A 26167-nucleotide genomic window follows, 5' to 3' on the forward strand; every position below is an offset into this window, starting at 1 on the left:
ACACCAACCCTTTAACCGAGGGAACTGGACTTACCTTTCCGGAAGCTACGGGTTCTGCATTGGCACTTCCTCCAACTGCAGTGCTAAATAGCTAGGCTGAAGCGCCATTCTTCGCGGGGTAATGAAATGGTTTTGTTAAAAAAAAAAATAGTACTTCGAGAGTTATGGTTCCCCCTCCCCATGATTGGGGGAGTGAGGGAGGGGACTGTTCATGGGGCATTTGCATCCTTTGCCCCTCTTTTGGCTTTTTGCACCACTTCTGTCTTACGAACCAACTTACTATGATAATGTGTCCGCTGAAGTGTCAAGCAAATATTTTTTAGTTTCTATTAACACTATTAACACTTTTGAAATCGACGAATGTTTGAAAATTGGCATATTATCCCACTTTATCCTACTATGTGATCGCCCGCCCTATGAATGCTAGACAAGCATTTCACACACCAAAATACAAACCCTGGTGTTCGATGCACTTCGTGTGGCGAACATCATTGCATCGCCTATTATCCTTGCTCGTTCAAATTTCGGTCAACTCGCGTCTATTGCTATTGCTATGTTTTTGGAGAAGCTATGCTCTTTTTTGCATCCTGTGCATCAAGCGTGCTCTGCTGTGTACCAACAAAATACGGATGAGACTGTATACAGCAATAGATAGATGTGAAACACGTGACAGCAACACTCAACACTAGAAGCTTCTATTTTCCTCATCCTGGCATTACAGTTCAAATGAGACAGAGACTGCTTCTTAGCTTCTACACTTATTACGGAGAGTTTCCTCAACCAGGTACCATTTCAATAAAAAAAAAGACGCGGACACCGTCTTCAACCAGAGGCTGTACAGACGGCATTTTATAGTTTTATCGTCAATCGAACCCAGCCACCGTCGTCATGAATCCGTTCCAAAACGGCTACGTAACCCATTGGGCTGGGAAAGTTACTCTTTCTGAGTGAGTTTTCCGCCTCGCTGGGAAATGGTAACAGTCAGTGCTCTTCCAGTCGGTGCTTGCGTCGGTTCAAGGTTCCGTAGAACGGTCGGAAAAGTTGACCTCGCGTTCAGGACCTAATCGAAAAAAAAAGCGGCGTCAATCGCGCGCCGGTAGGTGCTACCCAGTCACGAAACTAGTTTCTGGTGGTTTAGGAAGTGCTGATTTTGGCGTTTGCTGCACTTTAGATACAGTTCAGAGTATTGGTAGTTACTGGTAAACTATGCAGTTGCGGAGAAAAACTTCGAATCGTTTATTCATGAAGAGAGGATGCATCCCCTCGGCCTGCAGTCAGTGTTTTCCTTTTTCCCAGTCCTCATCCACATATTGTAGCTATGCGGCAGTTGCAGAGTGGACGAACGAACGAATGCTCTAGAATTAAGTTGCAAAAGGACAAAAGCTACTTTATAATTGAATCCTGTTTAATGGAGCTGAAGGGGTCTTATTGTGGTGAGCTGTCTACTGTCGGCTGTCGGTTGTCGATGAACAATTCTGACGCAGAAAATTTAATTAAATGGGTATTTATGTCGCAGCGAGAAGCGTGGGGCCCTGATGTTAATTGCTTTGTGCGGTGGAGTGGTGGCATCTCTTATAGTGGGAATTTATTTCAGAACATCAGTTGGTGGACTTAATTGTCGTAAATATGAAAATAAAAGGGAAGAAGAAGTTCTGTTTTTTTTTGTTCTACTTAACGATACTATCGGGATTGGAAATTTAAAATTTTAAACTTATCTGGTTAGCATATACAAAGCGCATTTTTCCGATGCAAATATTGGTCGAAAGGTATGGTCCAAGTAAAGTGATAGATTCTGGAATTCATTGGGCTAACTAAAGAAGTTATTTTTCAATCATCTGGTGAAAGCTTGATGTATTTACTTGTATCTCTTTCCAGAAGCTTATTATCAAAGTACGATGTGGAGCAAGCTTATATAGTTTTTTTTTAATTATCACCAGAAGCACCATGTGCCAATTCCAAAATTTATGACACAAAATTGCTAAAACTATCCAAACTAGGTATAGGATTTTCTACGCCATGGCGTTTTTTATGAGAATTACAGAAGCAACAAATAATGTACAAAATTTGTATAATAGCATTTAAAGCTCCAGGAATGAGTTATAACCAAGGATGCTTCCACTCACTTGGCAATCGTTTAACTCATTCGTCTAAAACTTAGTTCAGAAGCATGTTACTACAATGTGATATGATGTACAATCCCGATCAAAAGTTTGGGGTCACCCCCTCAAAAACATGTCATTTTTTTAGGCTCATATCTCTGCCAATTTACGTCCGATTTCAAAACCCTAGGTCTCATTTAAAAGATACTAAGTCAAAGTAACTTTGAACGTGATTTAGATGAAACTTTTGCAAAAATATTTGTATGTAAACTCAAACCAAAGTTGCCAAATTTTCTAAAAAATGAATATAAACTTACGGCAGTGTCGGAAATTGGGTCGATCAAATTTTAAGATGAGAGCGGTAATAGGGTAACTTGCCAATTGTTGCACGGCTAAAAACTCGCCTATTGTTGCACACTCCATGTTTTTCTTATGGGGTGTGCAAAAATTGGCGAAAATTTAGCCGTGCAACAATTGGCGATTTACCCTATAACCTATTTTCTATAAGCTTTCGACTGCCTTTTACCGAACTTGGCTTAAAATTCTAGGAAAAAATATTAAGTAAATTGACTCTAGATGTAATCGACCAAAAGTTTGGGGTCACCTTCGTAAAACATAGAAAAGTGATTTGGTGATATCTTCGTTATCTATAGTTCAATTTTAATTCCTTTGGCTCATTTGGAAGATAATTAACAAAATTCACGTTTGATTAACGTATTCAACGATTTTTATATATAAAATTAATATGTAAAGTTAACACATTTCACCACATTTCAAAAAATGAGATAGAGTAATGCGGGGCAAAAGTTCGCACGGGGCAAAAGTTCGCACGGGGCAAAAGTTCGCAGTGTGTCTTTTTCTGAGCACAAGTTAAGAACCCAAACAAATCTGTATGGGTTCGGCACATAATCAGGTCAGTTACTCGTCAATAAAAAATGGAATGATTTCGTTATGGTTTGGCAGAGTTATGCGGAAAAATGTGTTTCGAGGTATTTTGATAGAATTTTTGGACCTTTTGGAATAAGAATTTGTAGTAACAGGAAGAAGAAGAATCTCATAACCTCTTGACGTCGGAGAATCGTAATTCCATAGTAGTTCGAGAGGTGCACTCGAATAAACAATAAACTACTAGTGATTCTTACAGAAAGGGACTTTGCTAAAACCTCGACAGTGGGGCAAAAGTTCGCACTAGATTTCTGAATCTAGTACATCAATATAATTACAGAATCTTTGAAGCAATTAAGATTTCGTATAGAAACTACTATATATGTATAATATGTGTAGTATGCACCCTGAAATCGTTCCGGCAGAGGGTTTGAACTTAGTTTTGAGAGAAGTTCCATTGTATGGCAAACATTATGTTAACCCATTTAAATCAAGAAAAAAAAATGGCTAAAAAACATTTTTAAACATTTTCTTCGTCATTCTCGTCGTGTCTTTTCGTATGTTTCTGAAGTTCTTGGGTTCATCTACTCTACCGGGGTCTTAGTTTGTAAATTGACAGCTATAAGTCATCACCATTTTGACGGAGATAAGATTCGATTACGGGGTCGTTCAACAGTTTTTTTTGCATATTTGTTTTTTTTTTTTTTTTTCATGTATTTTGTGCAACATGTATCTCTATGATTACCCCACAATGTATTTTGACAACTTCAGTAACGCTGGAAAGGACAGCTTTTAGTTAATAGTTGTGGAAGTCTTCATAAAACACATTCTATACATAAGCTGAACACCAAGTCGTCGGCAGTTGGGCCGTGATGCTAAGAACAGAAGGAAACAAATTTCATGGCTGGAGTGAAAAGGCGAACATAAATTAACATGAAATAAATGAACATCACACCAATAAACTACCCTGTACAAGGTGCGAACTTTTGCCCCGCATAATGCGAACTTTTGCCCCCACTATGGGGCAAAAGTTCGCATTGGAGTACTGGCATTAAAAATTGTATTACTAAAACTACAAAAGTAACGCGAAAAAATCTAGCACTACGTTTTGAAGGCAACATGATAGGGACCCGTTTAACGAAGAAAAATTATATTATTTTCTTTTCGTTTATTAGTTATTTTGTGAAGTCTGTTAGGTGCGAACTTTTGCCCCGCATTACTCTAATTTTACGTTAAGTTTTAGTACATATGTAAATTTTAACAAATATGTGTGGTTCAATGGCTATGCAGTAAGTACCACTCGTACTTGATACTTGATGGGCTACAACTCGTAGCGGTGAGTCTACGCCGAATGAAGTATCCGCCTCCACTGGCCTCGGACCTGGGCCAATCGCTTCCGGTCGCCCTGAACGTTTAGAGTCCTTAGCTCCCCCTCAACTGCAAAAAGCCAACGTGTGCGCGGCCTCCCACGAAGCCGACGACCCCTTTCTGGTTCTCTGCTGAATATAATTTTACCTTGTTGTTCCTCCGGCATACGAGCTACGTGTCCAGCCCACCGCAGCCTGCCGTGTTGTATTCGCTTCACTATATCCATCTCTTTATATACCTGGTACAATTCGTAGTTCATGCGACGCCGCCAGATGCCGTCCTCCAGTTTTCCGCCGAGTGTTGTTCGTAGCACTTCACGTTCGAAGACTCCAAAGGCTCTCCGATCAACTTCTTTTAACGTCCACGTTTCATGACCGTATAAAGCGACCGGGAGAATTAGAGACTTGTACAACGCGAGTTTTGTCTTCGTTTGCAGCCTGCGGGACCTCAGCTGGTTTCGCAGACCGAAAAAGGCCCGATTTTCAGCCGCAATCAGTTTTTTCACCTCGCGGGTAACATCATTATCGCACGTCGCTAGAGTACCAAGATAAACAAATTCATCCACAACTTCAAACTTTTCCCCACCTAGCACCACTTCGTCATAACTACCACGGCCCGACCGACGTTGAACACCAGCAATCATGTACTTAGTCTTTGTGGTGTTGTTGATCGTAAGTCCAATCCTCACAGTCTCCCTCTTAAAAGGTACGAACGCCTCTTCCACGGCCCGACGGTCGATTCCGATGATGTCGATATCGTCCGCGAAGCCCAGGAGCATATGCGACTTCGTGACAATGGTTCCGCTCCTCTGCACACCAGCTCTCCCTATCGCTCTTTCCAGGGCTATGTTGAACAGTAAGTTCGAAAGAGTATCGCCCTGCTTCAGTCCGTCAAAGGTTACGAACGATGACGAAATCTCATCCGCAACCCGTACACTTGATTTCGATCCGTCAAGCGTCGCACGAATCACGCCGGAAAACCATGTTCGATCATAATCTGCCATAACTCGTTTCTCTTCACTGAATCGTACGCCGCCTTGAAATCAATAAACAGGTGATGGGTCTGCAAGTTGTTAATACTCTCGAAATTTATCGAGAATCAGCCGCAGGATGAACATCTGGTCCGTCGTTGATCGGCTCTCACGAAATCCTGCCTGATATTCGCCGACGAAGGACTCCTCAATCGGCCTCAGCCTGTAGAACAGAACTCCGGACAAAATTTTGTACGCTGAATTGAGGAGAGTTATTCCTCTGTAATTCGCGCACTCCAGTCGATGGAGTAGTGTGCGGTAGTTCGGCAGCAGCAGTTTCGCGCGCTCGCTTTGCTACATTTTTGCGATATTTTTTTTTTCCTCTTCCCTCTGCGGGGCTCCGAAGACGGGACGAGTGTGCGTGCGCCGTGGTTCGAGTCGGTTCCGAATTTTTCGCTTCCCTTCGGCGCTAGTTTCCAATACACTTTTAGTTGATAATAAATATTTTCTTTCATTTTTTGCATTTACACAAAAGAGTGAAAAATGTTACTTCGGGTTCGCCGGTCGAGAAAAAATCCGGGCGCCGACAAGTGAGTCGCGTTCAGTGTATTTCTGTGTGGAATAGACTAAAGGTTTCTGCTCCCTAGTGGAGTGGAGACGCGCGATAGAATTTTCTTTTTGGCTAGTTCTTGCGTCGAAAAGTGGTCGGTTGTTAACGGCGGTTTGTGTATATTGATCCATTGTCAAATCATATCACCAACCATAGGTGACTCCCGGACTGACAATGTACCTTACCCTACTAACAAAAAAATCCTTCCTGAGACAAACGTGGGGATGCAGCGATTCGCGGTCTTTATAACAACGTTTGTCTTACTAACATTCCCTTCCATCCAAATGAGACCATCCAACCAACTAGCAGGCAGTTCTTCCTCCTCCCATATCTTCACTATAATACGGTGTAAGAGTTGATACAGCTACTCACTACCGTGCTTGAGAAGCTCGGCTGGGAGCTCGTCCTTCCCAGCAGCCTTGTTGTTCTCAGTCCCATAATGGCTGTCTTGACCTCGTCCAGCGTTGGAGGTTCCACAGCTCGTCCGTCGTCGTCGATTCGAATTCTGTCCGTCGCTCTTCCACTTCCACCGTTCAACAATACCTCGAAGTGCTCTCTCCACCTGGCAGCCACCATTGTCTTGTCTGTCAGCAAGTTCCCATTACGGTCGTTGCACATGACGGAAGAAAGCGCTGTTTTTCTCCGCACGCCATTGACAGTTTCGTAAAATCTCCGCATATCATTCTGTTGCATACTCTCCTGCGCCTGAGCAATCACATTTTCCTCGTGCTCTTTTTTCTTTTTGCGGTGGATTCGTTTTTCGGCTACTCTTGCTTCCCTATATCGCTCCCTGCTCTGCCGGGTCCCCGACACCAACATCTGGCTTCTGGCAACATTCTTCTCGTCCGTTACTCTCTGGCACTCCTCGTCGAACCACCCGTTTCTAGGTCTTATTTGAGCAGTACCTATCACCTCCCGCGCTGCTGTACTCATCGCTCCGTGGATAGACTCCCACAGAGTGTTGTGATTATCGCTCTCGTTGATCTCACTTTCGCTCGTCCAGCTTCTGGTGATAGTCAGCTACCGTACCGTCTGCTGAAAACCGCTGCATGTTGAAACGCATCGATCGCTGGTTCGACACGGTTGATAATCGAGCTCGAATCTTACTAACTACGAGATAGTGATCTAATTCGATGTTGGGACCTCGAAAAGTTCTAACATCAATTACGTCCGAGAAATGTCGGCCATCTACCAGCACATGGTCGATTTGGTTGCAAGACTTGCCGTTTGGGTGTCTCCAGGTGTGCTTGCGGATATCCTTGCGTGCAAAGTAGGTGCTACCTGAGACGAGACCGGACAACTGACTTCTTATTGATCTTCTTTTCTTCCAAAATGTTTGTTGTTTATTTACGTTTCGCTCCGATCGTTGTTCGAGCCAGTGTTGCCAAACATTTTATGTTGCTTCAAGATTCAAGTTTTTTTACGGATGAAACATGACTGAGAAGTGCCCATAAATTTTGTCATGAGTTTAGGGGGACGTCCAAATGAAGGAAACTTCCATAATTGATTATCAATAGCGTGTTCGTAAATCAAAACTAATGAAGGATTAGTTCTAAAAGATATTTGTAAACATAATTCTTTGAAAAAAAAATACCTTAACGCTAAAGCTAGATTTTATTCAAAATTGATCACGTATCACGATTTTCTTCCAAAATAGTTAAGATGCTGTAACTCTGCTTCCTGGTGAAAGATTAGGCTTACATTTTGACGAGAAGAAACGTCCTCGGTTTTGATTTAAGCTAAATATTTTTTTTTTGTAGCATCAGCTACAAAACAAACAAGGTCAAATTGTTCAAAATAGGACCACTTCCAAATTCATCATCGAAAAGAAGCAAGAAGGCACCGATTCATTGCCTTCTTTTGGTAGTATTATTAGTGCTCATTTCTAACAAAAATACAAAAAAAAATAGTGAACAAAACAAACCGCTCTTCAATCTTTCATTTTGAATAGGATTGAATTGATAAAGCAACCCCCGAGCAGTTGAAACAATCTCCGTAATAACAGTTTTTGAATGTTGAATTTTTTGTTAAATTTTCAGTACATTTAATTAATTATTACGAATGAAAAAAAATAATTCTCTTTCATTATTATAATGCACTTTTACCATAATGAAAATGTATGCGGGCCGTATTTTCAATCGCTTTTGACAACACTGTCCACACGCGGTCGGGAACGGTCGGATGGTTTTTGCTTTTTTCTAATAGCATGAAATCAACCAATCAGCAGCTGGTCCGTTTTGGCCCCATATTGAGCTACCTATTGACTGGTCTCGTTTCAGGGTGCTACTAATGGCCATCCCCATGGCGGCAGCAAAGTTGACTAATCTCAGGCCGTTGTCATTAGTGACGGAGTGAAGGCTCTTCGTATCGATGATTGGACGGAAAAAGTCCTCTTTTCCGACCTGTGCATTGGCGTCACCAATGACAATCTTAACGTCGTGTTTTGGGCATTCTCCATAGGTCTTGTCAAGACATTCATAAAACGGATCCTTCACATCATCGGTTTTCTCGTTTGTCGGCGCATAGACATTGATCAGGCTGTAATTAAAGAATTTGCCCCGGATCCTCAATACGCAGATCCGCTCGTTGATCGGCTTCCACCTCATAACTCGCTTCATCTGTTTCCCGATCACTATGAATCCGACCCCATGTTCTGCCTTATCGCTGCCGCTGTGATAGATGTTATATTTGAACGATGTGTTGGCGACGGGATCCACCGCCCTGAATTCACGTTCACCAGTTTTGGGCCACCGCACTTCCTGTATAGCAGCCACGCACACACCAACTTTATGCAATTCACGAGCCAAAAGGCTCGCTCGTCCAGGTTCATTTAAGGTCCTGACGTTCCAGGTACCGAGTTTCCAATAAGTTGCCGGGGCTGCCAACTTAGGAATAGCTGACGCGATACAGCGTTTCATATTCAGCCGCTGGATGCCAGAACAGACGCTGTTTGAGCCGCACCTCCTTGGTGAACAGACGCTCGGGACGTACCTCCTCAATCTGGCTGAAGTCAGAAGGGCAGCAGTGCCCAGGCTGCACTATCAGCTAAGCACACAACTCTTAGCTGGCGGTCTTTGTCATCGTTTGACCCGTGGAAGCATGAGGTAGGAACTTGTGAGGACCAGAGCTATGTTGGACGCTCTCCTTATCGACTCACCGTTTTACAGCCCAAGTACCACTCATTATGTTTCAAATAAGCCAAGAAGAATTTGAATGGAAGATGGAATTGAATGGAAGATGACAAAGATATCAACAAATCACTTTTCCATGTTTTGCGATGGTGACCCCAAACTTATGATCGCGAGTGTATGAGTAGGTAATACTAGCGTGCTCATGTCATAATTATGAGAGTTAGAACATGAACAAATTAGGTAAACGATTGCCAGGTTAGTCACACTTCCGTCAGATAATTTAATCTTCCTATTGCATCATATTGGAAACAGCTCCCTGGAGTAATTTACGTTTTGGGTAAAAAATGACCCTAATTGCCAAATATTATCTTAAGGTTTTTCGTAAATTTATCCATCTTTCAAAGACTGCATCGTATTTTTTTCAGGTATTTTTTATTGGTGTTTCATAGCCACAGCTGTAAAGACATGGGTATCCAGCATGATCATGCTGAGGTTCTATTCGCGGTCGGTTTTGAAACTTTTCATAATGGAAATATATAGTATAGTATAGGCATATTGTATCTTATTTGTCTTAGTTGGGACATTACGCCTCAAAGATGAAAAAGATCGACTGAAATCTGGTGCTCCTTTGAACACCCCTGAGATATCCAGATGATCCCCTGAAATCCTCTGAGACGCCCTGAAAACTCTTGAAGTGCTTCTGGAAAGCGCCTGAATCCCCTTGAAACTCTCCCTACACACCAAATTTTCTTTCGATCATCCAGCAATTTGATTTGCTGAAAGCACTCCAGCAACACTAGATTTTGCTGATGTGCAGCACATCATAAATATATTGCTGGATTTCAGTTCTGCAGTATACTGTATAACAGCAAGCGATTTTTTTTTGCTGATGACCAGTACAGCAAATGTCAAAACATTTCAAATCAGTAATGGATTTGAAATTTCACCGCAAATAAGTAAAAATTGTTACTGAAAGTATATCAGCAATCACATTTTTGCTGAAAACCAGCAATCCAGTCGAACTGTCAACAACGGACTTAGAAAAAAATAATCGCTTCATTTACCCGTCGTGCGATTCTAAAAGTGTTATTAGTGATCAGTTTTAACATGTTTTGCCTAAAAATATAACTGGAACCGTGTAAATAGAAGAAACAATTACGGAATAGCTGATCAGTAAGTATAAATTTATAGAATTTTAGAAGCAAAACACGAAATTGTTGTGAATTTTTCGTTTCTACTTTTAGAGCTGGGATCGGATGTTGCAGAAAACGGCTAGTGTGTAACTCTGCTTTGTATTGAATGCTTTATTGATAATAAAGATATGTAAATATAATAATGAAAACCTGAATTGCTAGTGTCTTTTAGTGCGAGAAGACCCGTTCCCCACTTAATTTTTAAACGGAGTAATCATTAGATACCGAAAAATAAACACGATCGACCATTGCTGGTGAACCAGCAAATCAGATTTTCATATTGCTGATCGCTCAGCAAACGTGCTGTCACTTTTCTGGAATTTAGCGTTGCTGGTTGTTCAGCAAGTTTTACTTTGCTGGAAGAGCTGCTGAACCTACAGCACAAAAAAAATCAGCAAAATTTTGCTGATTTCCAGCAATAAAAATTTGGTGTGTATACCACTGAATCCTTGTAAACACTTTCAAATCCCTCCAGATTTCTTAAGACACCTTGAAACGTCTGTTAATCTTGCCGAAATGCTTCTGGGAACCCCTGATTTACCCTCAAGAACCTGAATCATCCTTGAGACCTCCCAGAAATCTCCTGAAACTCCTTGAAACGCCCCCGAAATCCCTGAGACCCCTTCCAGTCCCTGGGGACCCCCTGAAACACCTTTGAGATCCAAACACTCGAGACACTCTCAAATCTCACAAACGCCCCTGAGACTTCCCTGATGCTGTTTCCGGCAGCGCAAATTTTGGTTGTATAGAAGTTATTGTGACGAAATTTTCACAATTTTTGCTACTTGCTACTTTTGCTCTTTGATCTTACCTAACGTTTCGACCACTTTTTTGATCTTCTTCAGGGGCTATGCAAGGTGGCAAAAACCCTGAAGAAGAACAAAAAAAGTGATCGAAACGTTGGGTAAAACCAAATAAGTAGGGTAAAAACACTAGATTTGTATGGAGGGGGCGAATACTAGAGCAGTGGCGAAGTCTAGTGCTTTAACCCTATCGTTTGCATGATTGTTTGATTTCCTCGAGACTGCTTAGCTGTTTCCGTAGCAAAACTATCCGATTCAGTCGAACCCTCCTAATTCGTTTTATTTTTCAAATAATGTTAGTATTACTTAACTCTTATATGGCATGCGCGTTGCTTGAGCAGGGAGGTCCAGTAGTGTGGGAATGGGGACCGTGATCTACAACAAAAGTAGAGGCCAGGACTACCATTGCCTCGACACACTAAACAACATTTCCATGACCGCTAAACCCTCCGTCTCTCCGGCACCACCGAGAAGGCATTGCTTCAGAGAGGGGTTAGTGCACATCGCATCCACGAGCCACTTAAACGACGGACGCAGCTAACCGCTCAGCCACGAAGCTCACTATTGGTTAGATCTTCTTCTTAAAAGTTTGTAAAATTGTTATTTGATTGTTAAAAATGGTTAAGCATTGTTAGTACTCAGTAGTAAAATAACTTCCATAGAGCTAGGGACAAATATTGTTTACACATGAAAACACATTGAACACTCCTAACACCTAAAAGCACTAAGGGTTCGAAAAAAGGAGATAAAAGAGTTGCCATACGTAATGAAGTGACTTGAAGAGTCCAATGAGGGAGAAGGAAGGAAAAGGGGGGAGCAGGCTACTGGAACGAATAGCGCTATAACTTAAGCCTATTCAAATCTCGAGCACATAGCGAACGGACAGGAAAAACCTCTCGACCTAGTTAAAGTAACTGTTGAAAGTTTGTAGTCTGTACTACTTAAAGTAACAGTTTTACCCGATTACCATCTGAAGTTGGAATCAGGACCCATTACCGTTGGCCTGCCAAAGTCCTATCACGAGCCGCCAAATTCCGTGGTGATCCCTTGGATGCTGCCTAGAAGGTCCGCTTCAGGGCCTCCGTCTTCCAAGTGTCCCGCACGACGACCCGTTTGAGAATTCGCAACGCCCAAGGACCCTGGTGCAACCCCGGAAGATTTCGATACATCGCAAACATCGGCCTCGTCCGTCAAGCCGCCTTTTTTTTTTTTTTTTTTTTTTGTAGGGTTACTTATCACTGCGACCATTTCTCTGATCTATTGTGATACACCACCCACTTTAATGTTTAACCGTATCTCAAGGCGATAGGTCACTATGAGTAGAGACCCTTCTTCTTCTTCTTTATGGCTCGACGTCCCCACTGGGACTTGGCCTGCCTCGCTTCAACTTAGTGTTCTTTGAGCACTTCCACAGTTATTAATTGAAGGGCTTTCTTTGCCTGCCATCGCATGAATTTGTATATTGTGAGGCAAGTACAATGATACACTATGCCCAGGGAGTCGAGAAAATTTCTCCGACCGGAACGGGAATCGAACCCACCGTCTCCGGATTGGCGATCCATAGCCTTAACCACTAGGCTAACTGGAGACCCCTCTGCACATGATTATCGGTATTTTCCCTGCAGGGAATAATATATCGTATAAAATGAATTACCTTACAAGGGGATAACGACCATATATCAGAGGGCCGTAAAAATCCCTTGTCAAAATACTTTATCCTTGTGCTATAAAGCACAATACAGTCACATAGCAAATGTTCAGAGGTCTCAGTTTCCTCATTGTAAAAACGACAAATATCCTCTTCGACTATTTTGATAAGCCTTAGGTGATATTTAACTAAACAGTGGCCTGTTATTAGTCCTGTGTATGTACACAGGTCTTTCTTTGACAGAGCAAGAAGTTTTTGTGTAACAGAAATATTTGGAGTAATAAACTTTTTGGATTGTCGTGCACCTTGGGTGTTATTCCAGTTGGTTATCATCATGACCTTTTCCCAGTTCCTGAGCTCCATTTTTATGGAACATGGAGAGGTCCCACAAAAAGGCTCTGGCCCTAGTAGAGGTTTAGATGATCCCTTTTTGCAAGTTCATCTGCTTTTTCATTCCCATCTATTCCATGGTGACCAGGCACCCAGTAAATGTTAATGGAATTGTTAGCAGACAATTGTTGCAGCAAGAGGACACATTCCCATACCAACTTCGATGTACATGTGTATGATTTCAAAGCTGCTAAAGCTGCCTGACTATCCGAGAAAATGCATATGTTTGAATGTTTGTATTTTCTTTTTAAGCAAATAGTAGCGCATTCTAGTATTGCTTGTATTTCAGCTTGGAAGACGGTTGGCCATGTACCCATAGATACTGACAAACTAACACCAGGGCCAGTAACTCCAGCTCCAACTTGATCGTTTTGTTTCGATCCATCAGTATAAAACACGATTGATCCTGGACGAATTAGTGGTCCTCCTTCGTCCCAAACTGTACGATCCGGTTCTATAACAGTATACATGCGTTTGAAACTGAATTGTGTTTCCATCCAGTCATTATTGACTGTAACTAATGGATTGACTTGAATTTCTTTTAGAACACTCAAATGTCCTTTGATGTCACCATCATATAAGACCTTGGTACGCTTAAGCCGTATTGCGGCTTTTTCGGCTTCCAGCTGAACATATTGATGTAACGGGAGAATATTTAGCATAGCATCTAATGCAGTTGTAGGAGTGCTACGCATTGCACCTGTTGTTGATACAGCAGCGAGTCTTTGTATTTTTCCCAGTTTTTTAATCGCACATTTTTCTTTAGTTTTTGGCCACCACACCAATGAAGCATATGTAATTCTGGGTCTTACGATAGCCGTGTAAATCCAATGGATCATAGCTGGTCGCAGTCCCCATTTATTACCAAAGGTTCTTTTACTTATCCACAGTGCATTAGTTGCTTTGTCTATGGCATAATTTAAGTGTGAATTCCAGTTTAATTTACTATCCAAAATAACTCCCAAATATTTTACTTCTGATGAAAGTATCATTAAAGTCCCTTTCATATGAATATTGGAAATGTTGATTTTTTTTCGTTTAGTAAACGGAATGATGTTTGTTTTATGAGGGTTGATGTCCAAACCTTCAGACATACACCATTGAATCGTGTGGTTCAAAGCTGTTTGCATTCTGCTAGCAATAACACTGTCATATTTTCCCCTGACTATAATAACAATGTCGTCGGCAAACCCAATCACTTCAAATCCTTGTGATTCTAAACTTGTTAATAGTTCATCCACCACAAGAGACCAGAGAAGTGGCGATAGAACGCCTCCTTGTGGACATCCTTTCACTGCTTTGATTGATATGGTTGAACTACCTAGATTTGACGAAATTACACGTTTTGATAACATTTCATTAATCCAATTAACGATACATATGTCGAAGCCACGCTTCAACATTGTCCTCGTCATGGATCTGTAGGATGCATTATCAAATGCTCCTTCAATATCAAGAAAAGATGCTAGTAATATATCTTTCGTTTCATACGTTTTTTCTATTTTAGAAACAAGTGTATGTAGTGCATTTACAGTTGATTGACCAGTTCGATAAGCAAACTGATTTTTGTTCAAAGGATATTTTTGCATATAATTAGTTTTTATATGTTGATCAATAAGTTTTTCCATTATTTTGAGGATTATGGATGTTAAACTTATTGGTCTGAAAGATTTAGGAGACGTCTTGTCTTTCTTATTTGCTTTCGGTATAAAAACAACGCGTACTTGACGCCATGACTTCGGGATATATTTAAGCGTTAAACTTGCTTTGAACAAATTACAAAGATATGAAGTAAGTATGCCATTACTTTTTTGTAAAAATACAGGGTATATTCCATCTATTCCCGGCGATTTGAATGGATTAAATGAATTGATTGCCCAATCCACTTTCGATGGAGTAAAGATTGTTTCCGCTATATGTTTTGCGTCATAAATAGGTTCTTGTAGATTTTCATGAATTCTTTCATTGGAATGCATCCTGGTTGGCTTGTTACCAGTATTGTTTCCTAGATTGCTTTCATCGTCGTTACCGATTTGTATAGAACAGGGGAAATGTGTCTGCATCATTACTTCTAACGTTTCTTCTTTGTTTGAAGTAAGGCAGTCATTTTTATCTTTAACAGTTCCTAAACCATTAGTATGATCTTTCGATAGGACTTTTTGCAGTCTTGCAACTACAGGGGTGATTTCAATGTTTTCACATGTACGCCTCCAGTCCATTCGTTTTGATCTTCTTATTTCTTTGTTGTACTCAGTTAGAGCAATTTTATATAAGTCCCATTCCATGGTTCTTTATGCTCTATTAAACAGTTTTCGTGTTTTCATTCTAAGAATTTGTAGGTGTTTATTCCACCAAGAAACATCTCTATTACTAGAACGTACAGTTAGTGGGCAGCTAGCATGAAATGCTTCTTGAATAGATTCCAACATTTGTTCTGAAGCTTCCTCTAGCTCCTGAATCGTATTTAAATTTTTGTCAGAAAAGTGAATCTCATTTGAGAGTTTTGAAAAGTATAAATCCCAGTTAGTTTTACGGGGATTGCGATAGGAATCTGTTATGAACTCATTTGCTTGATATTCGAACAAAATTTGTCTATGGTCAGACAAAGATATTTCGTCTGATACATGCCAATTTTTTATGTTTTCTGACACATTCACACTGCAGAGAGTCAGATCCAAGACTTCTTCTCTGATGGAATTCACAAAGGTTGGTTTACACCCTTTGTTACAAATTTCAATGTTGTTGTTAATAATATACTCTAAGAGATACTCACCTCTGGTATTTACATCGGTACTGTTCCACACTGTGATGTGCATTTGCATCACATCCTATAATAAACGGTTTATTTTGCCTTTTGCAATACGAAACGAAATCTAGAACATCTGGTGGAGGGATTTCTTCTGAATCTCCAGGAAAATACGCAGATGCCACATACATCTCCGTTAGTCCTCGAGAAGTAGGAACTTCAATTAAAATTACAACAATATCTCTTCTGATGAACTCGGTTATGGGTGAACATTTGATTCTACTATTGACTAGGATAGCAGTTCGCGGGATAGGATCATCTTCATTATATATTAGTTTGTTAAAGGTTCCGGGTAATCCTAACACTTTATTGTTATTGGTCCACGGCTCCTGGATCAGAGCAATGTCCAGTTTGCTTTCAGTGAACTTTTTTTGAAGTACAGCAGATGCTCCCTTCGCATGGTGTAAATTAATTTGAATAAATTTCATTTGTTTATTGCATTGATTGGTATTAATCGTGTTAGTATAATTATGGGTATTTGTGATAATGTTACAAGTGTGTTGCGCATTATTGCTGCTTGTACTGGTTTTATTTATATTCTTAATTTCCACTAGCATTTTTAACAACAGTATCACTTTCCTGGGGTGTTTTAGCACCCCTGTGTTGGTTTCGCGAGTACCCAAACTATTTATGTATTTGGCAATATATTTATTCTTGTGAACCGTATTCTTATTTTCAGCAGAAGAAGGGTTTTCCTGGCGATGGCTGGCAGGAGAATTTTTAGCATGTCGTTTCGATCTCGATGTGCGTTTCGGTCCTGGAGAATTTTGGTCAGTGATTGTTAATCCTGTCTCGTTGCTGTGTGGTTCTTTAGGGATTTTTTTGGGGCAAATCCGATTGGCTGCTTTCCCAATCCCACTAGTACCGGGTAAGCACATGGAACTAGGATTTAATGTACCCCCACTTGCCATTTCTCCAGTATCTTTGGCGCGTTCCAAAGAGATCGTCGTCTGCTTAGTTTCACCCACCCCAGTCAGAGCAGTGGGCTGCTCTGTTGGTTGACCATCGGAGCCAGAATTATCAACAGTTACACTCGAGTTATCGAGTACTTGAATTGGCGCTTTATTTTTCATGGGAAGTTTACGGCGCAATGGGGCATTTCCGAATTTATAATCAAGAACGAATTCACATTTCCTGATTGTGTTCATCGATGCCCCATCTACTGTAAAAATTAGCTCGACATGTAATTGATTTATTATATTCCTTTCTTTAATTCTCCACTCATCAGTATACAACTCGTCGTTTTGGCTTTCCAGGAGTGCAAGAATCTCATCGGTGCTGTCTTCAGCACTCACTGGAAAGAACCCGATAATTATTTCCGGACGTGGAATCTTCTTCTCGTCTAAAGCAATAAGCTCCACTTCACCAGTAATGGTTAAGGTAGAAACTATGCTTTTCAACCAATCTGCAGTCTCTTGGTTTTTGCAGACTAGAATTAGATGCCCGGTCCTGAAAGAACATTGGCCAAACTTCGGTTTAACTTTTTCCTTCCGTTGCTGGACAACCTTTGCCAAAATGGCTTTTCGTGTTGCAAGCAATTGAGGAGACGAGAGTTCTACATCAGGGTAGTTCTTTGGTACTATCCCTACCCTAATATATTGTACTACAGCACTATAGGTTGGATAATTATCGCTCTGTGTCGTTTCATCGCGTCCAGAGCATACATTTGAATTAACTTTCAAACGATCTTGAACCGAAAACTTTCCCAAAGTTGGGCGGTTTGAACCGAGTTTTGGTTCCAAAGGAAACAAATTTTTCTTTTTGCGAGGATTCTCGCCACTACTGTTCGATTCACTAGGATCAGCATTACGTGCCCGTTTTTCCGAATTCGGTGTCTGTAACGGAATTCGAGCGAGACGATATGCCTCTTCAGGATTCATTCCATCACCTACCATTCGCTTGTACCGCTTTCTAGCAGCTCCATTTAGCCGCGTGTGGTGTTCATTACCTGGTAGATTTGGTTCGATATTACTGGTCGTTACAGCTGTTTGATCAGCTGTAGCACGATTTTCGAGGAAGGATTTGGTTGTAGTTGACAATATCGTGACGTTGATGCCATCTTCGAAGTCGTCGTCGTCTTCATAGCAATCGTCACCATCAACCGGTGTATTTAAAATAGACGATGAGCATGATGGAACATTTTCGACGGAGCTGCTTTCGATCAGCTCCTCGGTCCCATCAATCTCCATTTGCATCTCATTAGTAGCACTCATTCTGCTGCTGAAAGCATAGGAGTTTGGACAAAAAGAGGATTTGATTTAATTATTGACGACATATACGCGAACAGCCAAAAACCGTCTGCCTTCGTTAATGAGGAGTATGTCAACATGCTTGCTCTCAGAACGAAATCGGTTCTGATGTTGCATCAAGATTAATGGAAATAAACATGTACACTACACTATATGAATTGATTGTATAGATAATGGTATTTTCTACCACTACACCTAAGCACTTGCATGCAAGTTTACTATAAAAAGGAGATGAGTTATATGGTTGTGGAATGTATAACAGTCACGAACAATTGATCGAGTTCATCTATTGTGCGCAAAAACAAAAATGTTTCACTTTCAGTACGAGGGAAAAATAAAAAACACTTTTTTCATTAAAAATCACTTCACACCCCACCTTCTTAACACACTTTTCGTGATAATACACAATCTGGAGTATGTTTACAGGTCACTTGCGATTTTATCTTCCGTTTTTCTAGCGATAAATCGACACTAAACGCGAGATAGTAGTAACCGCTTCTGTAACTAGGCAGGGTTGCCAGAACCGCCTTACCGACGATCGTTTCGCACCCTTCGAGGACCTCCGGAACCTGCGAGGACGTCCAGAACCCCTCCATGTGCTGCACTTCCGCCGGCTGATCGTATCAAGATACACGACACACCCTACACAGATCTCGTCAGTCAAATATATCGTTAAAGGAAGAAGAGTATGTTTTCTTGGACCCTTGACGATCTTACGCCGACCCTAAGAGTCTCTCGTGCTAGGGTCCATCTGACCCGCCGGGTAAAAGGCCTGCTGAAGGCTCAAGCCTTATCATCTAACACCAGAAGGAGTTCCTGACAGTGGGGCCTCTACCTGCCCCGTCGCTTACCGGGTATCCTTTTCCAACCGCGGCACGGATCTAATGCAGTAGATGGACGCCATGACAGCAGTGCTACAAGACTGTTCTCCCCGCGGCCATTTAAACGCTGTAAGGGTCGATTGCGACTGCAGGGCACCCGATTAAACCTACGTAGTCAACTCCGAACCCTTGGACATCCTCTTGTATAGCGTCTTAACTAGCGATTCTCTGAGTCCACGCGCCATCTCCTCTGTAGCTCCATGATGATGTGGATGATATTCTATGGAACGGTATTCCTACCATAGCTCGTAAGAACCTGAGTCAGGTGGAATATTACTTCCCCATGGCGCCCAACTATCTATCCTCGGAATTTCTTGGTGGAACTGTCCCATGTCTGCTGCCGTTTGACCATGGAGGCCAATCTGACAGTCCTGCGTATGCGTGTGCGTATGTTTCTTGTGCCGCGCATTTCAAAGCGCTCTATGTCCTCCCCGATATGGATACCGATAGGCACCATACCAGTGATGACCCAAAGTGCATCGTATAACACGGTACGGTACATATGCATTCGAAATTCTCAGGCACATTAGCCTATAAATACTTTTCAGCTTACCATGGTAGCTTTTGCTGCTTAGCGCCGTGCCCAAGCCGGGCCGCCATACCTTAGTATGAACGAGGCGACACTAGCCAGAATTTGGCGCTAGCTGCCATGCACCGCAGAGCCATTGGACATCATTCGGGACAGTACCACTATAGTTGTGGAGGCTCATTTGCAGGCATAATCAAAGTGACTACCGAAGGTAATTTTATCGTCGATCATCACCCCCAAGTGTTTGACGGAGCGCTTCGAAGTGATAGTGCAATCGCCTACACTGATCACCGCTTGCTGCTCCGAGTACCTATCGGTTGTGTACAACCCCCACCTCAGTTTTGTGGTGAGTGAACTCCAGTTTCCAGGATCTCATCCACTTTTCCACAAATCCACTTCTTCGATCGACTTCCAGCGTAATGTCGTTAGCAAAGCCGACGATCTCCACTCCCACTGGGAACTCTATCCTCAACACCTCGTCGTACATGACATTCCATAACACCTTACCCAAGATGGAACCTTGCGGGACTCCTAAGGTTATGTGAAAGCACTTCCGACCCACCTCCATGTCGTAAACTAGTACTAGATTCTGGAAGAGATTTCCGAAGAGTCTTGTACAGGTACCCGGGTATCCCCAGAGGCAGGAGCACATCAGCTATAGGTTTTTGCAACCAACAAGATAGCGTCTACGGTCGGCCTCTCTTTTTGGAAACCGAAATGGTTACTCAAGAAACCGTTTACACCTTCGGTGTGCCTCAATAGTATGTTGAGAATGATCTTTCCGAGCACTTTCCCCGTCATGTCTATTAAGTATAAATATTGGTCTATATGCAGGCTCTGCCGCTTCCAAACCTCTGGGAAAACTTCCTCGTCCAGGCATTTATATATAGCATACCTGAACATCTCGGGAGCCTCTGCAATAGCTACTTTATAGGCCAAGTTTGGAACTCCGTCGACCTGGGGCCTTGCCTACGCTAAGGGTCTTTGTTATCCCCGCAAGTTCAACATCGGTGATCCTCCCTATTATCTCTGGAGATTGCTCTGTAGGAGCCTTTATACCTCTAGTCTTGGCCATCACGATAATGTAGGAATCACCTCCACGGATTCGCATTGGCACTCTAACAGAGACTTTTAAAAGCAGGCCTTTTTTTCTTGGCCTTATCTCGGTCTTCAGGGTGATTTTTGCAGGGGCGAACACCACCCGTCGTTCGTTCCGCTCTACCTCAGTTCATGCTCGCTGCAACTTTGCCTGAAGGCAGGCGCGGCGCTGGTTCACAATCGTTTGAGTCTACCAGTAATCCGGTCCCATTTCTAGAGTAGACTTGTTTAGGCATGGTCGCGTCTCACGCACGCTACAGCACCGCTACCAGCTCGTCAGTGCTTAAACCGACTAGGTTTCGCTCACAGTGAAGAGCCTCCTAAAATACCTCGTCGTTGAAGTATGATACTTTACACCTACGAGGGCTTGGCCTTCGCCTAACCGCCTCTAGCCGCAGGCGCTGCCTGCTATTGTATGTAGACGTTGATACTGTAGCGAACCGCCATGTGATCGCTATGAAAGTAGCCATCGTCAACCCTCCAGTTCGAACGAACTGCTTTTTATGCCAGGACTACAAAAAGTTACGTCGATAAACGACTTCGCACTGTTTAAACAAAAGGTACTGTTGGTACGGACATTATCCAGATCGTCATCTAGCACAGCCAGTATCTCTAGCAGAATCTGACCTCGCTGGTTCGTAACACGGCTTCCGCATTCCACGGGCCAGGCATTGAGGTCACCCGCTATCACCACCAGCCTTCGCCCTGTCAGTACGGTTGCATACAATCCAGCATCTGCGTAAACTGCTCGATCGATCGCCGAGGAGGCTACAGAATAGGGTAACGGTTGAATTTTGGACCCCTAGAGGACATTGGTTTGAATTTAATTCAAAAACAAACAGATTCAGAGGGTATTTACACATAATGATGATGTTAGTATGTTCGTAAAAGTCTCTATTGTCCGTTAAAAATACCCATAAGGTCATTTCTGGCTGAAAATTTGATGAAAATAACTGATTTTTGAAGCATCAGTTTTCATTGTTTTGGACACCCCAATATATTTTGGACCCTCTTCAGTATATATTTTGGACATCCGGTGTTTAAACTCGTTTGAAACTATTTTGGAAGAATTTTCCGCTTGAATATGCTGGATCACATCCTAATAACTTGATTGACAAAGGCTGATTAGACGAACTTTGCGAATTTAATGCGCTAGAATGATAAACGTTTTTGTTTACATCTGCAAGTTTCCTCAGCACCGCAATCTCTTTTTGTAAACATGATGCGACATTCGCTCGGATGACGAGATTGGCAAAAAATAATTTCAAGGCAAATAAGGATATTTCCAGTGAGGAAATGATTGCTGCCCGTGCAGAGCGATCTTATTTAGCGAATGATCCTAAAAATTTCCGTCATCTCATCATTAAACCTGTGTAAGTTTTGATCAAAGGACACAGGGGGTCCAAAATATATGGGGGTCCAAATTATATTGGTTACCCTAAGATCCCGTTAACTTTGGCGACCACGAAGCCCTCCTAAGTAGTAGACACCGACTTCTGGACGGGTTATTTATCCGTCGTCCTTATCACCGCCATTTTTTCGGACCCATTGCCATTTTCGGCGGGTACTCGGTATGGGTCCGCTATGATATCGATATACGTCAGTCACTCAGAATTTGCCTGACAAAGCAGTTGCTGGGCAGGTTCAGTTGCACTTTGATTTCTGAGCTGTGGCACTTCTGAAGGCCTGGCACCTTGGGTCTCCCGTTGCGTGCCTACTGTTCGCGGATTTCCCGGGACAAATCAAACACGTGGGTAGACTCGTGTAGCCTTGTATTGTGGCCTTCGCCGCCACATCGCCTACACAGCTTGCTGCTGTCATTGTCTTTGCTGTCCCATGATTTGTATCCTGGTTCCAGACACCTGCAGCAAATCTTCTGTATCTGGTGCAAGGTCAGTCAGCATACTGACCAGCCCACCTTGAGCTTCCCTACTGTAATGTACTTATTAGCGTCCGTCATAAGTACCAAGCCCATCTTGTCCCACCTGCACCTCGCACTGTTGCCGCAGAGCCGTAACGAGCTCTTCCGCATCAGTGATCTCGCCTAGGCTTTTCGCCTTCAGCCCTCAACTCAACACCGTCACCAATTTTTGTAGGCGGCGCCCTTGCGTTCCTTGTCACGGTTGAGCTCGAGGATCATTTCACTTATACGAGTACGTTTAATACCGCACACGTCGGCTCCCAGATCCACGAGCTTGGCGTCGCTCCTGATCGCCTTCAATACTTCCGAGTACTTGGACTGTTCAGGATTGATGACGAGCGCGTTGACCTTCTCACGCTTGGAACCTGCCCTCCTTAGTTTCCTAGACCTGATGTCCCTACGCTCCTGCACCTCCTGCGGATGCTTCTTCTTCTTCTTCTTTCAATCGTCCAGGGGGCGTCCTCCCTGACGCGCCCTAACTTGTGGTTGCTGAGAACCAATCAGCGGTCGTGACCCCCTGCTCCCTTCGATCCGAGACGGGCCGGCTATTTCAGGCCCACCCTTTCCGTCTTTCCGGAACGCCAGGCTGGGGTCCGACTTACCGGCTTTACTACCGACCTTCAGGGTTACCAGCCGCCTAGCCTTGCGGGCTAGGGGTCTGCCGCTGCCGCAGTTGCCACGAGTTTCTCGTGGTTATGCCTAGCCATGTTCATTGATTTACGAAGTCTAAGGGCCTGCTAATATTAGACTTCGTGGACGCAAAGTAATGGAGTAAGCTGCTGCGCAGCCACCTCCATCACAGAGAGAACATCTCTAGTTTTGCTGATGGCCCTCATCAAACACCCTCTGCCCATTATCTCACTCGACACACAAGCAAGGAAAAAAATTGGATTTCCCGCTAACACTACGTGCGTACCCACCTCTTCTTAAAGGAGACTTCGTTAACCCACTCCACCTCTCAACTACCGTTACGTACGCTAGCTTTTTGGTTTTCACTTTTCGCCTATTGAATCCCACAAGTAGCATGGGAAAACAGGTCCACCGCGCTGGAGCCCTGCACTAACGTGGTAAGGAACAAATTACTGTGGGCGGTGCCCAGGTACCCCACAGGCTCCGACCGCTTTCAACGACTACCGTCCCTGCTGCCCCTCTCTTAAACACCTTGAAAAGGTCAGGAAAACTGTCCTAAAATCTATTAAAATCTCCAGAAACCCTGAAATGCTCTGGAACCCCTCTGAAACAAAGATTACAAGGGGATCCTTGAAACTAATAGAAATACTGTACTCAAAAGCTACTTTTAGTGATTGCAAAAAATGTATCCATGTCGTTGTAAAACTCGATTTTTTCAGCTCTCGCCGTATTGATCCAACTCGGCAAGCCTTGTTGGCTGAATGTTCGACTCGTGCTCAACGTTTTGCTACATGTTGCTTAAATTACTATTATGATTGGAACTCACCGAATAATAAGCGGGAACACATCGTTGCCCTCCGGAGCCCGGAAGTCCCTGTAGTACAGCAGGAACGGATTCTTCGTCTCGTCCACAAACAGCGGCGGTACCCCACCTCCGGTTGCCGTCACTATACTGATGTCCGCACAGTTCCGGAAGGTTTCCGGTTTACCGCAGCCTACTCCTTCCGTTCCGTTGTCGCACCGGCCCCACATGTTCCCAGTATAATACGTCCACTGTAGAACACACTGCGTACAGGTCACCCGACGAGGTAGCTTCACCCGGTACCGGAAGATCTCCTTCTTGCCCGACTCCGGAGGAATCGTATACCGGACCTCGCTCGTCCCCGACAGATACAGTGGATACCGATCGAAGCAGTCCTGCGTGGCCTCGTAGTACGGGTTGTTGTTCGGACACAGGAACAACTCGAACCGTCCCATGTGGTTGGCAGTCAGTTCGATCTCCACGTCGATCTCCTGCCCGGCGAAGTACCTCCGGGTGACAATGCCCTTGCCGAATTCTCCACCGGCCTCGTGAGGCCGGGGACTTCGCAAGTGGTACGCATCGCCGCACACTCCGCACTGTCCCTGGTTCAGCTCCCACTGGATGGCGTATCCGCCGCAGAACAGCTCGTTGTCGTTGTAGTTAACCGAATTGGGGAACCCGAAGCGCCACATGGCATTACGGGCCGGCGGTTCCATGAGTCGGCCATGACCCAGGACAACGATGCAGCAGCACAGCAGCTGCCACAGGATCAGCAGCTGTTGAAAGAGAAGGGTGCTCCCTCTGGGTCTCATCTGGAAAGGTTGGGAGAAAGAAAGGTAATTTTAAGAAGTTTGTCTATTTTCAGAAAATGATCATGATGCCGATATTTGGGTTGGTCGTTTGGATGGGGATCTTGTGCTCGAGCCCAACAACTGTGGCGATCGATAGTGAGTATTGATCATTAAGCAATAATGGCTACTAAACCTCAAAACGATCTCATTGTAGTTCCCCCGTATTGCGATCACCATACCACCATCACCAGCCAGTACGAAGATTACTTCGACATCGATGAGATGGGCAACAACCGAACCGACAAGAACGTCGTAGACCTCATCCTGTACGTCCAACTGTCCAACAAACAAGAGGAAATCGCCCTGCTCCTGTCGGCTAGCAACCGTTCCCGTCAGCACCCGGACTACGAGAAAACCTACGAGATCCGCATCAGCAACGTCTACACCGTGATCTATAAGGAAACCCTCAGAATGTCCGCTCACCACAGCCACTCGTTCAACTTCTTCCCCGCGGAGCACTTCCAGCTACACATCAAGATCACCCGCAAGGGCATGATCACGGTCGTGATCGATGGCCTGGCCAAGCCGATCCTCTCCGTAGTCGACGAAAACCCGGCCATCGACGTCCACTTTGCCAGCTTCGGATCGCGAATGAACGCCTACCCGATCACGTGGTACTTCAACTGTCGATCCCCTCCTACGACGGCCCTACCCGAAACGGAGAAACCCGGCGAAAACGAAGGCGAGGATCACTTCAGTCAGAACGACGCCGCCGAACTGGACGAGAACAAGTGCCCCGTCTGTCCGAAGCCGGCCAAATGCGAAGTGGTGGTTCGGGCCTGTTCGGACAACTCGCAGGATCTGCTGAAGATGAGCGACGCCGAGAAGCAGAAGTACTTTTTCTACTTCAATGTGTATTTGAGCAAGAACGGCAAGAATGGAAAGGCTATTGCTTCCGGGTTTAACAATGATAACAAGATCGATTAAAAAGGGGTTGGTTTTTGGAAAACAAATTAGAATTGACATATCTGGCTATGGTTGCATATCTCACAAATGGCAATTGAATTCTTCCAAGTTTTAAACTCTTGTTAGATTTAGCAATTCTCTATTCAGATTATAGATTGTTGATCTAGTGTTTTACATATCAATTTATGGAACAAAAAACTACACTTTTCCTCACCTTTTACATGTTCTAATCTATGTAGCTCAAGATACAATTCAATAAATAGTTTAAAGGTTAGATTTCTTTTTGCAATCTCTTCTAAGTAGCACACGTTGATGATAATCAAACAAGACAATAAATGACGATAAGTACACATTTCGGAACTATTTGGTAGTATCATATCACCTCCTGTAAATTTGA

At 43.3% G+C, this 26167-nt stretch overlaps 2 protein-coding genes across 6 annotated transcripts in view; one reads left to right on the forward strand and one right to left on the reverse strand.

Annotated features, from left to right (window-relative positions):
- The window catches only part of LOC115255700 (uncharacterized), a 233690-nt gene that overhangs the window by 8958 nt on the left and 198565 nt on the right, over positions 1–26167 (reverse strand). The window contains exon 4 of the mRNA XM_062844459.1: positions 24038–24825. Coding sequence (XP_062700443.1) covers positions 24038–24825 — 788 coding nt within the window. The remainder of the gene's footprint in view (positions 1–24037; positions 24826–26167) is intronic.
- On the forward strand, positions 950–26120 carry LOC115253509 (uncharacterized). Of its 5 annotated transcripts, none has more exons than XM_062844461.1 (3): positions 950–1096; positions 24879–24960; positions 25019–26120. In XM_062844461.1, the coding sequence occupies exons 2-3, from the start codon at positions 24882–24884 to the stop codon at positions 25789–25791; spliced, it is 852 nt and encodes a 283-aa protein (XP_062700445.1). In that variant the 5' UTR covers positions 950–1096; positions 24879–24881; the 3' UTR covers positions 25792–26120. The 5 variants fall into 5 exon arrangements, with proteins under 5 accessions (XP_062700445.1, XP_062700447.1, XP_062700444.1 ...); XM_062844463.1 differs by having other exon boundaries at positions 977–1199; positions 24864–24960; XM_062844460.1 differs by having other exon boundaries at positions 977–1199.

This window comes from Aedes albopictus, chromosome 1, assembly GCF_035046485.1.
Source record: "Aedes albopictus strain Foshan chromosome 1, AalbF5, whole genome shotgun sequence".
NCBI lineage: Eukaryota > Metazoa > Arthropoda > Insecta > Diptera > Culicidae > Aedes > Aedes albopictus.